At 36.1% G+C, this 13,264-nt stretch overlaps 1 protein-coding gene across 2 annotated transcripts in view; it reads right to left on the bottom strand.

The window, feature by feature from the left end:
- Nucleotides 1-13,264, bottom strand: part of CRIM1 (cysteine rich transmembrane BMP regulator 1) — a 164,828-nt gene that overhangs the window by 136,344 nt on the left and 15,220 nt on the right. Inside the window, exon 2 of one of the 2 annotated variants that reach the window (XM_070734109.1) lies at nt 10,586-10,756. The exons of the other annotated variant lie outside the window; for it this stretch is intronic. Coding sequence (XP_070590210.1) covers nt 10,586-10,756 — 171 coding nt within the window. The remainder of the gene's footprint in view (nt 1-10,585; nt 10,757-13,264) is intronic. 2 annotated transcript variants of the gene reach the window in all.

The following is a 13,264-nucleotide window of genomic DNA, read 5'->3' as shown; positions in this document are numbered from 1 at the left end:
ATAACTTCCATGCTGTTGTATGTGTGCAATATGAGAACTCTGACTTTTTTCATGAAGAACCACAACAACACAAGAGCACACAACAGATTTAAACTTAATATTAACCGCTCCAAACTTGACTGTAAAAAATATGACTTCAGTAACCGAGTTGTCAAAGCGTGGAACTCATTACCGGACTCCATAGTGTCATCCCCAAACCCCCAACAATTTACCCTTAGATTATCTATGGTTGACCTATCCAGATTCCTAAGAGGTCAGTAAGGGGCGAGTATAAGTGCACTAGAGTGCCTTCCGTCCCTTCCTATTGCTCTCCTATATCTCCTATACCTTTCTTCTATTCCTATATCTCTTCTATTCTTTCATTGATATGTTCTATTACTATATCTTCTTTTCTATTATTTCTTAGATATATTTTACTATGAGTATCTCCTCTATAACCTTCATCATGTATTTTACTATATGTGTGTGTGTGTGTGTGTATATATAAAAAAACATTATATATATATATATATATATATGTATGTGTATATATATATATATATATACACACACACACACACACACACACACACACACACACTAAAACCTTCATTGTGTATTGGATTTAATTAAATAAATAAATAAACTTTTTTACACACCTCTGTTATTAATAACATTGATTAGGGAAGTGAATTGGGCACCTCTTTCATATAGGTAACAAGTGGATTTCAAAATAATAAATCAAATTTAACGAACTAAACTTGCTTTACGTTGTATGTGGAAAACAAAAACAATAGCATATTTTTAATGTATCGAAGAGCCATATCACAGTGCCAAGTTAAATTTGTATCACTTAGCCCTGCATTTCCATCCCCCCCCCTTTAATCAATAGCAGAGGCAGGGAGTAACTTAGCCGTTTATCGATTAAGTGGTTCTGAAGGAAGTATAGATGGCATCTTCATATGGCAAATAGATGGTGCATTGGACTGAATTCTAATGGGAGATCTCAGCCAAAATTCAACAGTCACCTTTCCCTACTCAATCTGAGAAATTATGCTTCAATTCAAAAGCAGGTTGCTGGTGCGCATTGCACGCCATAAACTGGAAAAGCAAGGGGTGGCTGCTCTCCCAGTTTCCGACACTCCTGTATGTGTGAAGAACCCAGAAGAGCAATGGGCACAGCTTGCATGCCCAGAGACATGGCTCTGTGTGCCACTTCTGGCATATGTGCCATAGGTTCGCCATCACGGATGTTGTGAGCCGCCCCATGTCCTCGGACAGGGGCGGCATACAAATCCAACAAACAAACAAACAAACAAACAAACAAACATGTTCTGCCACAAAACTAGGATCACTGACTTCCCTCTCATCCTTCTTATTAGACAACATTGTTTTAAACATTCCTTCTGAATGTTTTATTTCTCTTCCCTTTCTAGAAGGAACATTAACCGAAAAGCTTGATATGCAGTGCTATTATGTTTCTGGTATTAACAGTACATAAGTTTAAGAATTTGATAAAAGATTCCAATTTATCTATTAAGCATTTGTCTATACAGTGATCCCTCGATTATCGCGAGGGTTCTGTTCCAAGACCCCTCGCGATAATCGATTTTTCGCGATGTAGGGTTGCGGAAGTAAAAACACCATCTGCGCATGCGCACCCTTTTTTTCATGGCCGCGCATGCGCAGATGGTGGAGTTTGCATGGGCGGCGGGGAAGACCCAGGGAAGGTTCCTTCCACCGCCCAGCAGCTGATCTGCTCGGTAGCGCAGCAGCAGCGAGCAGACGAAGATCGGGGTTTCCCCTTTGCGTGGGCGGCGGGGAAACCCCGATCTTCATCTGCTCGCTGCTGCTGCGGCCGCCCAGCAGCTGATCTGCTTGGTAGCGCAGCAGCAGCGAGCAGACGAAGATCGGGGTTTCCCCGCCGCCCACGCAAAGGGGAAACCCCGATTCGGCTCCTCGTTGCTACTGCGCTGCCGAGCAGATCAGCTGCTGGGTGGCCGAAGGAACCTTCCCTGGGTCTTCCTCGCTGATGCCCCCGCTCGCCCGCCGCCCGCCAGCAGGAGGGGGAGAGATAGAGAAAGAGAGAGAAGGAAAGAAAGAGATGAGAGAGGGAGGAAGAGAGTGTGAGAGAGGAAGAAGCAAGATAGAGAAAGAGAGAAAGAAAGATGAGGAAGGAAGAGAGTGACGTCATCAGGTGGGAAAAATCGCAATATAGCGTTTCGCGAAGAACGAGATCGCGAAAATCAAGGGATCACTGTAATCAGTGATTTTCAACCTGGGGGTCGGGACTCCTTTGGCGGTCAAACAACCATTTCACAGAGGTCACCTAAGACCATGGAAAAAGACAAATTCCCATGGTATTAGGAACTAACGCTTCTATTCTGGTGCCTTGGAACATATTTTTACAATCCAACCAATTAGGCATTTACGGTGGGAGTGTCCCTCTGGTCTTTCTGCCAATCAGCTTAAAGCTCTCTTGGGAGAATTGGTCCTAGACTTATGGTTGGGGGTCACCACAACATGAAGAACTGGGGTCGCAGCATTAGAAAGGTTGAGAACCACTGCATCTAACTGCTAGTAAATGCAGCCATTAAGGCAATAGACAAACCTGTCGTTGCTTATGTTCTGCTCAGGGAACATATCCAGAATGGGCGAAGAAACGTTTTTACCTAGCAGCAAAAAACTGCGCAGAAGGAGGAGGGAAAGAAGGATGCTCATGAGGATTGCAGGTAATCTCATGGTAAATTCTAAGAAATTAAGTGCAGGATGAAAGAGCTTAAAGCTCTGTTGGAAGAATTGGCACTAGACTTACGGTTGGGTCACCACCACATGAGGAACTGTATTAAGGGGTCACAGCATTAGAAAGGTTAAGAATCACTGGTGTATATGAAAGCTCACTTTTGTCTTTATTTTTTTAAAAAAACCTGTTTATCAAAATTCATCGCTGAGCTTTGTAAACTCAAGAGTTTTGGAATTTTTAAAATTTGAACAGCCATTTTTTCCATTGCTACAAGTATTCCTACGAAAACATATATATTACATCTGAACCACATGACTGATTACTAAATTAGCCAATAAACATATCAGTTATTCCTTTAAGCTTAAGATCAACTACAATAGGCCACATGACTGTGGAACTCAACATAAAGTTTTCCTTCTAGTTGACTATAATACACTTAAAATGTTAATTATGTTTGTCACCAAGTGAAAAGATGCAAATTTTATAAAATACTGGACTGTCATTCAGCATAGAGAGACAAAAGAGGCTGAAACATTTTTAAGTCCTGAGAAATAACATAATATTCAGAAACAGATAGCTTCTTAATTCACTGGAATATAAAAAGAGGGAGGCGATACAGCAGACATTTACAAGATTCTGTTTCTATACCCAAAATACAAATAGTTTTAGTTTTCCTGTGGAGTTGACTTCCTAATCTGGTCTACTCTAGGAGATCTATCCAGGAGAACATGTCGCTCAAACATTTTTCAAACTGAAAAGTGAATATCATTAATATACAGTGATTTTTACTCTTCAATGTTGCTCTTCTTGAACTAAATCTCATATTAAAATATACCGTAGCTTCAATATGCGTCTAGCAGGAAAGAAAGAAAGAAAGGTTCTTATCAAGGGTAACTTTCTCAATAAATATGTGTCTAAATATAGCTGGATGTAATTCAATCATTTAAGAATAATGTGATTTATAAGATATAAAACAGCTTTCCTTTTTTAATTGTGTATGATTAACCTTTAGTTCATAAACATTCAACCCTTCCAGAAAAAAATATTTCCTTAGCACGCATGAAAACCTCACCGCTCCAAGCAACTTGATTTGAAATGAATTGCTTTTTAATATATTAAACATATGACATATATATATATATATATATATATATATATATATATATATATATATATACTGTATATATAATTTTCTTTGAACAGACAATGCTACAACACTTGTTCAACCAGTTTTAGAGTTATTTACAACAGAAATGCAGAGGTTAGAACAGTATTTTAAAAGCATTCATTAACCCCTATAGAATTCCAGAATATATAATTACTCAAAAGCCTTGCTGAGTTTAACCAGGTTTACTCTCAAGTAAAGTGATGAGACTGCAGCCTTACAATTAGTCCAACAAGCTTTCTCTGAGTTTTCATAATTCCTCAGTTTCCCCATGCGAGTTTAATTGGCAGACAATATGCATTCCTGGCAGTGCTTCTATTCTTTAATCTCTAATTGTGAACTCCACACAATTCTGGAAAGTATTTTGCTGTGATAAATTCCAGCACTTGTTTTGTTCCCCCTTCCAAGAGCTTCTATCTGACAAAGCTTTACAACAGTAAGGAAGCCTTTTTTAACTCTTCTTTTGAGAATTATCATGATAACAGAATGTTTTAGTAAAAGAAGAAAGGACAAATATAGTTCAGGGTTGTTTCATGCACACAAGTTTCTTTCAGAAGCCATTGCTGTTGGAGAATAATTTCCTTGGCAGCAACATTTCTCACCTCCTCTCCAATACTCTTCAATTACTGTAATTTTACATTTCCTCAATAAAATTCTCAAAAAAGTCAATTCTCCCAGCCATTCATGCTCCAAAAGCATGTTTCCTCATTAATACAGATACACGTACCATACACTACAGAACTACCTTGGGACTAAAATATCTTCTGATTAAGATGGTGTTGCAGTCAGAGAAATATCAGTATTTCCTGGTGCTTCCATAATAATTGCATTGCGATTTATTTGTTACTCTAATTACTACTAGTGGAACCAGTGCTTACTTTGTTTCCCCCCCCCCCCATAATCTGAAAAAGTTATCAGTTTAATGGTACCAAGAAAGTTCTACTAGCATCTTTCCTAATTAGAGCAATAGTTTTGACAGTTATTGAAAAAAAGATGTTAGCTATTTCCTAGAAGTGAGAATAGCAGGGCTATTAAAGATACCATTAAGTACCAAAGTACAGCTAAGACCAGAACATCTACAATCAATTAACTAAAACTTGTTAAGCTTCTTCAGGATAAAACAAAATTTATTAAATCTCACTCTTGATTTATAAGTGATTAGAACTCCAGAGGAAACCTGCACAAAGTTCTCTTTATAAACCTGGAAAGTACTGGATTTGCCTGAAGACTCTCAGGTAAATACAGAGAGGATTTTCTGCATTCCAGCTTCTCCTTTTCATGCAACTCATAAGCCTCAGCCATTCCTTGCCAAATTAATTGTATTTGCCACCAAGAATGAAATTTTACAAAAACCCAACCATCAAGAATAGAAGAAAACCTTCTATAGAAGAAACGCTCAAAATATTTTGCTAATTATATCAAAAAAGTTCAAGAACACAAGTATTGTCTGAGAGAAGAACGTTCAATAATTTCACCAGGATTCCAATCATCCTCATTTTGATATTTGCAAATGGTCCTGATAAATCATAAAAAGCTGAAAAATGTCTTACCTCTTGATGCTCCTGTTGAAGGAGAAGGATTTAAAAATGCATGTTTCCAATATGTTTCATATATCCAAGCTATTAGACTTCTTTATCTCTTATTCTTAATTAAATATTTGTTTGTTATCTCTACCTTTATTTCCATCTCTCTCTCTCTCTCTCTCTCTCTCTCTCTCTCTCTCTCTCTCTCTCTCTGTCCTTGGCTACAGGGAAAGAGTAAAACTGCTTTTCTTTTAAATTTTTTTGCTTTTCCTTCATTTTTCTCTTTTTCTAAATCTTCCCTTATTAATGATACTTATATTTTAACATGCAAGAAGTGAAACTTAAATGTTTGTGTACCCTTGATTATTTCTGCTCAACTGACCTGTTCTTCACACATCCAAAAACTAGATAAACACAATTAAACAAATGAATATAACATTACATTTGCTCATTTAAGTATTGAGCAAATGATCCAAAGCTACAAATTTGTATGTAGCAAAAGTATGACAATTAGACATTTCAATCAATAGGATGGTAATCAGGAGCCAGTGTGAGATATCCTGCCTTAATTAAGGAACAGAATTCTAGAAATTTAATCAAATTTGACATGTTTCTGAAAGTATTTTTTTATTTTTATTTTATGTATTTATTTTGTCAAGTGTGTGTATGATTACAAAGTATAAACATGATTATGAATATATAAGATGTATAAACATGGTTATGAGTACATGAGATGGTTACAAATTCACAGAAACAGGTAGAGTAGGCATGCTTTTGTACTTATGCACACCCCTTACAAACCTATTAGCAATGGGGTGAGGTCAACAGTAGACAGTCTAATGTTAAAGTTTTGAAGGTTTGGGAAAGAAACTAGAGAATCAGATAAAATATTTCAGGTATTGACCACTCTGTTGAAGAAGTTGTAATTTTTGCAATCATATTTGGAGCAGTTTAGGTTAAATTTGTATCTACTGTATTGTGTGCTCATGTATTGTTGCAGTTCAAGCTGAAGTAGTCATCGACAGGTGGGACATTGTAGCAGATAATTTTTTGTGCTACACTTAGGTCAGATCAAAGGCGGCATCGTTCTAAATTTTTCTAGGCCCGAAATTTCAAGTCTGATGGCATAAGGTATTCTGTTGCAAACAGAGAAGTGGATATTGAACAAAGAAAATTTCCGAGAAACTCTGAAAAAAAGTTACTGATGCTCACCATACTGGAAAAAGTTATAAAACTATTTCCAATGAGTTCAGTCTTTACCAGATTGGGTAACAAGTGGATACAATTTAACACCATCGTTATCCTCTTCAGGAATAGTCAATCGAACAAAGTCACACCAACAGTGAGATGTGCAATATTTCAAGTGATCTCAAAGAACCCAAAGATAATGTCTAAGGACCTAAAGAACTGTCTTGCATTGGTGAATGACATTGTTCATGAGATGTAACAGGAAAGCTATGCTCTCCAAAAGAACATTGCTGCCAATCTACAGATTGTGTGCCAAAGACCACACAGATAAGCAAGAAGGCTACTAAAATAATGTTCTGTGGATAGATGACCTTTTGGCTTGAATGAAAAATATTCTATTTGTTGAAAACTGCATTCCAGTGTAAGAACCTTACACAATTTGTTAGCCTGCTTTATTGTCTTTGGACCAGGACGGCTTGCCTTTCCATGAATTGCAGCTTGAGAAAGATAACAACCCAAAATACACATGAATGATCTAAGAATGGTTCCATCAGAAGTTGATTTGGGGGAAGTTCTGACTTTAATCATAGACGAGAGAAATGTTGTGAGAGGATCCAAAATAAGTAGTTAATGCAAGGAAACCGCCCCAAATCTACGGAGAGGGGTGGCATACAAATCTAATAAATAAATAAAAACCCACCAACATTTTTGAGTTATAATTGTTATGTAAGGAGGAAAGGGCTAAAATTCCTCCAAGACTTTGTGCAGGGTTGATCAATTGTCATTGGAAACATGTAGATGTGCTTATTGCTGGTGTGCGTGTGTGTGGCACACCAGCAACTGAAAACAATTCCTCGATGAAATGAAAAACTATGTTTTTGATTCATTATGCAGAAATTTTGAACATTTAAAAGGGTTTACAAACTTTTAAGCATCAATGCAGAACTTTCTGTCTCCATTACATCATGTAACACTATATTAATAGTATTATATTAAGTATTAACAGCATTAATAGTATTAATTAATAGTATTAATACTGAGTAAATTATTAATTTCTGTAGAAAATAGCAGCTTATGCTATACAGGGGTTAACTATCACAAGGTAAAATTAAAAGCTTTTATTTTTAATTTCAAAACTATTTTTTTTATAACTATTTTTACCATTTTGGGAAAGGTATTTGGGTCTATATAGTTCATTTATATAATATACATACAACAAGTATATATTATATCTAATATAGCCTCTTTAGTAATATGGAATATTAAGTACAACTAGTCCTTGACTTACAATCATTTCACTGGTGACCATTGAAAGGTACTGAAAAAAATGACTTATGGTGTGTTTTCATATTTATAACTATTGTAACCATTGTCTTGTGATCAAAATTCAGGTGCTTGGTAATTGGTAAGTATTTATGGCAGTTGCACTGTACTGGGTTATGTATTCATCACTTGTAACGTTCCTAGACAGCTCCTGACAAGCAAAATCAATAAGGCAAGCCGGGTTCACTTAACAGCTGCAGTAATTTGCTTAACAACTGAAGCAAAAATGTCATTAAATAAGGCAGAATTCATTTAACAACAGCCTTGCTTGTCAATGCAGATTTTGGGTTCAACTGTGCTTGTAGGTCAAGGACAATCTGTATCATTCAAACGTTAAAAGATGAGAATTGCATTTTAGATGTTTTGCATGAGATTCATATTTATTTTAATTTTATTTTATATATGTATGTATTTATGTATTTATTTATTTATTTGAATTGGAAGGGACCTTGTAGATCATCCAGTCTAACCTCCCACTCAAACAGGAGTCTCTATACCGTTTTGGACAAATGGCAGTCCTCTTGAAAGTCTCCAGTGTTGGAGCTTTCACAATCTCCACAGGCAAGCTGTTCCACTGGTTGATCGCTCTCTCTCCTTATTTCCAGGTTGAATTTCTCTTTGGTCAACTTCCATCCATTATTCCGTGTCTGTCCCTCTGTTGCCTTGGAAAACAGCCTGACCCCCCTCCTCTCTGCGGCATCCCGTCAAGTATTGGAACACTGCTATCATGTCTCCCCTGGTCCTTCTCTTTGCCAGACTGGCCATGCCCAGTTCCTCTGCAACCGCTCTTCGTATGTTTTAGTTTCCAGTCCTCTTATCATCCTGCTTGCTCTTTTCTGCACTTTATCTAGAGCTTTAGTGTCTTTTTTATAGTGTGGTGACCAAAATTGCATTCCAGTACCCCAGGTGTGGTCTAACTAAGGCTTTACAGAGTGGAATTAATACTACCCTAGTCCTAGATAGTATCCTAGATAGTATTTCTCTAAAGATAAATAACTTTTATAAGAGAGCTGTGGAGAGAGATGCATATGAATGGCGATTCAAAACATACAAAAGAGTTCTCTTTTGACAAAGAAAGAACTACTCTGAGGAATAAGTCTATGATTTGAAATCCTTCTGAACTCTTAGATTCTGTTGGAGGGACAAATGGTACACTGATTGCAGCTTTACGTGGTGAAACTGTAGCCCTCATTGCCATCAGTTAGACTTCTGCAAAGGGCTCTAAAAAGCCCTTTAAAGACTTTTGCCCTTAAAAGTTACAGTTAATCCAGGATCCACTGGCCTGTGTGCTGATGCCTAATGTGTGGGTTCATATTACAACTGTGCTTCTGGCTCTGCACTAGCTCCCATCTGTCTTCTAGATAAAATTTTAAATGCTGATTTCCAGCCATAAAGTTGTTGTGGCTCAACATCTGGGGATCTGCAGGATCAACTACGCACGGTAGAATAGGCTTGATGGTCATTTTGGGAAATTTTTCTTAAAGCTATTTTGAGGAAGTTACGGCAACTAAGATTCAAAGCAATTTTCTCACTAGCAGCCACTGTCCTTTGAAATAAGAAATTAAATTGACTTCTTTGATTGCATTCAAGAAGATGATGAAAATTCAAAGTTTCCTAAAACATTTTATCTTGCATTCACTAGAGGCAATCTTTTTAATCATATGATTTCATTTAATTCCTTCTAATTTGTATCTTAGACATTTTCAGTGTTGTTTTCTATTGTATACGCTGCTAAAAATTTATTTTGATTGGAAAATAAATTTATTTTGATTCAATTTTATAGATAATTTCTATTTAAAATTGTTGCACAAAAGCATTTAACATTATCGAAACAATAAAGTTATATCTTCAAGATCCAGCTTGCACATTCTACAATATTTGCATGTCAGATGGTTTACTACTTCTAAATGTTATATCATTTGTAATGTTATTTACATCTTTCATGATAAGATGCAGCACAAGGCTATCATTTGTGCATACACATGAACGAAATGAATGCATATGTTTCGCAAACAGCACATGTAATTTTGTAGTATGGATCACAGAATCATGAAGCTGCTTCAAGGGTATACAGTATGCCAGGGGATTGATATATAATTTTAATAATTCATTAAAAGTAATTTACAGATCTATGAAAATGACATTTTTCTCACAAACAAAAATATAAGTATCTTCTTATGTAGTCACATAATAGTCTAGTTGAAATTTCAGCATGCATTCTAGCAGAAAACATACTAAGCTAAACTCAAACAGAAATTAATTTTGGGTCAATTTGTCTTGGTATTTTTAGAAGTGCTCCAATGGTGGCTGAAACATATCTATAATTATATATTACAATGCTTAATAAGTAATATACTAGTCAGATGAGGTTTTCTTAATGATGAAAATTACCAAACATAATCATTTCCATTCTGGATATGTAGTTTTACATTGTATGACACATGCCTGCATATATTCTAGTTTATTACTATCCTAAACATTTGAAACCCATTAACAAATCACAAATACTTCATTTGCTAGAACTGTTGCCAACAAGCATATGACAATATTGCTGACACCGTTGCCAACAAGTGTGTGGTGATTTATAGCCAATTATATATTAGATATTTAAGGTAATATGCTATAAATAATACAGAAGTCATTTACTAGTGAATACTGACTTACCTTCAATCTTTTTTAAAGCTGACAGGCAAGTATCCCGGCTTGGAAACTCAAAGGGATTACTACAGGTCCTAATAGTATCACATTCGCATTTTCCATTGATTATATTGCAGCCTGTTATGAGGTTTTCATTGCAAGGCTCAAATCCAAGTAGCTGATCATCCCAGTTTTCATCTAAAAACCAAAATGAAATAACTATAATACTGGTAACTTATTGATTTGTTTTAATTCTTTTTTTTGCCAAATACTGTACCAAAGTATCTCAATACAAATATTAAACTCATTTTTAAAGCTCCTGTTACAAGATTCTATAACTGCATATCCCCGGTTCACATTATTATCACTGAACCACGTTTAAAAAGAAATGTGAACTTGGATTTTTCCAATTAACATCAGAATTTGAGAACCCTGAATGTTTTGTTTAAAAAATGCATTCCTAGCACTTGTAACAAAATACAAAATATAAAAATCCAAAACATTCTGGATTGTAAAGTGTAGCAATCAAGTCATCTCAGCTGAATAAGAAGTTGCTATAATTCCAAATGTTTGATAATCCCATCTGATAAGAGTCCCTGTGAAAGAGGTCTAGATGGTTTTAACACAGTTGTTTTCAAGACAATGCTATATTTTCAATCAACCTATGATGCAATAAACCAGCAGTCATTTTCTGAAATTCTTCCCTCCAGGTAAATTAAGATAGATAATAAATTTGAATCTGCCACCATGAAGCAATATTAGCTGCTCACTCACTTGAATTCCTCATCTAGTGTTAATATAATTTTTCCTAGGGATTCTTCAAATCAGAGCTGGAAAGAAATCTTACATGCAATATGGAGTTACTATTACAAAAGGCATCAGGATTAAAAACCACATTAATTCACTACACTATCTCAACTCTACATATACAAGAATGTGATATAGAAAAGCATCCCTAAATAGCCCATAATCTCTACATCCGATCCTTGTTTTAACTATCACGACAGGGACTGGCGACTTGGTCATTAACAAAACGGGTCACTAAGTGAAAGCGCTACTGCTTATGATCTTATTTTAATGTTCACAGACTTGCAAAGGTCTTAAATGCAAAGACTGATTGCAAATTCACCTTTTCATTACCATTTTAACTCTGAATGGCCATGAAAAAGAGCTACCTATATATGTAAGACTACAGCAGTTACAAAGGCAAGTTCCCTAGGTCAGTGTTTCCCAACCTTGGCAACTTGAAGATATTTGGACTTCAACTCCCAGAATTCCCCAGCCAGCGAATGTTGGCTGGGGAATTCTGGGAGTTGAAGTCCAGATATCTTCAAGTAGCCAAGGTTGGGAAACACTGCCCTAGGTGACAATGAGTCAATGACTCTCTTAGCCAAACCTATGTTACATGATTATTGCCAGGGGTGGGGGGTGGGGTGGGGTGTTAGAAGAGGAAGCTTTATGTATGACCTCAAATGAAAAGCAAAATAAAAATCTAATGAGTAGATAAATAAATGGTACAGGCCATATGTACCAAAACCATATACGAAGGTGGGCAGGGCTGCAAAACTGAGCAATTTTCAATTCAGCACTTTGGAGACAGCCCAATTTAATTATGGTTAAACCAGGCAGGTTTTGATACAATTTGGAAAACAAACTAAAGTGAGAGCTAGAAACTCATAAATTTCTAATTCTCATTTACTACCAACAAAGGTCTGTACTTTTTTCCTAAGTAGGATTGGATACGATCCACAGAATCAATGCTCTCTTGGAAGATAAGATGCTTTCCTCTCTTCAGAAGAATAAGTAGAATGATTTGGAAAATGTAAATTAGAATTTTTATAAAACCCAATTCCATAGTTTTGTCCATAGTTTTGTCTAAGCTGATTCTTCAGAAATAGCTACTTGAGGGCATGAAGTCTACCCAAATTCAGACCCCTTTTTAATGCAAAGGAAACCATTGTTTGGGTCGACAGAGGAAAATAAAAATTTAATAATTCCCTTCTCAAAATTGTTGGTTGGACAAAATACATAGAGCACTTATATGTTAGCTGCCAAATGAGTAGAAAACTGCAAAATTATAGCATAATATATACAGTGGGTTTTGTGTTACCTATCATCGACTTTGAGTGAGAACACTATGGATGGCATAGCTTTTCAAACTCACACTCTAGTTAGTTATATGGGAATTTTCTACTGCCTTGTTGAAGCTGATGCACAAGTACACGTTGCATATGGTGCCATATTCATGAATGTTGTCTTTGACTTACAACAGTTCATTTAGTGACCGTTCAAAGTTATAATGGTACTGAAATATGTGACTTATGACCATGTTTCACAGTTATGACCTTTGCAGAAGCCCCATAAACATGTGATTAAAATTCAGATGCTTGGTAACGTGTTCAGATTTATGTGTCCCAGGGTCACAGGATCACCTTATGCGACCTTCTCACAAGCACAATCTGAGGTTAGTTGGGGAAAAGATGAGAAGCAATGTGAGAAAATATTATTTTACTGAAAGATTAGTAAATGCTTGGAACAAACTTCCAGACTTGTGGTGCAACCAAAACTAATCTTGAACTAAATACACTCAAAACTATAGAAATGGTTTTAGGAGAAACCCTCCTATACTACCACCTCTTACAATACTACACAACACAATATCAACCATAGAGTCCTTCAAGTTTCTAAGTTCTATCATATCTCAAG

This window comes from Erythrolamprus reginae, chromosome 1 (assembly GCF_031021105.1).
Source record: "Erythrolamprus reginae isolate rEryReg1 chromosome 1, rEryReg1.hap1, whole genome shotgun sequence".
Taxonomy (NCBI): domain Eukaryota; kingdom Metazoa; phylum Chordata; class Lepidosauria; order Squamata; family Dipsadidae; genus Erythrolamprus; species Erythrolamprus reginae.
This window is presented reverse-complemented; position numbering and strand designations above follow the sequence as displayed.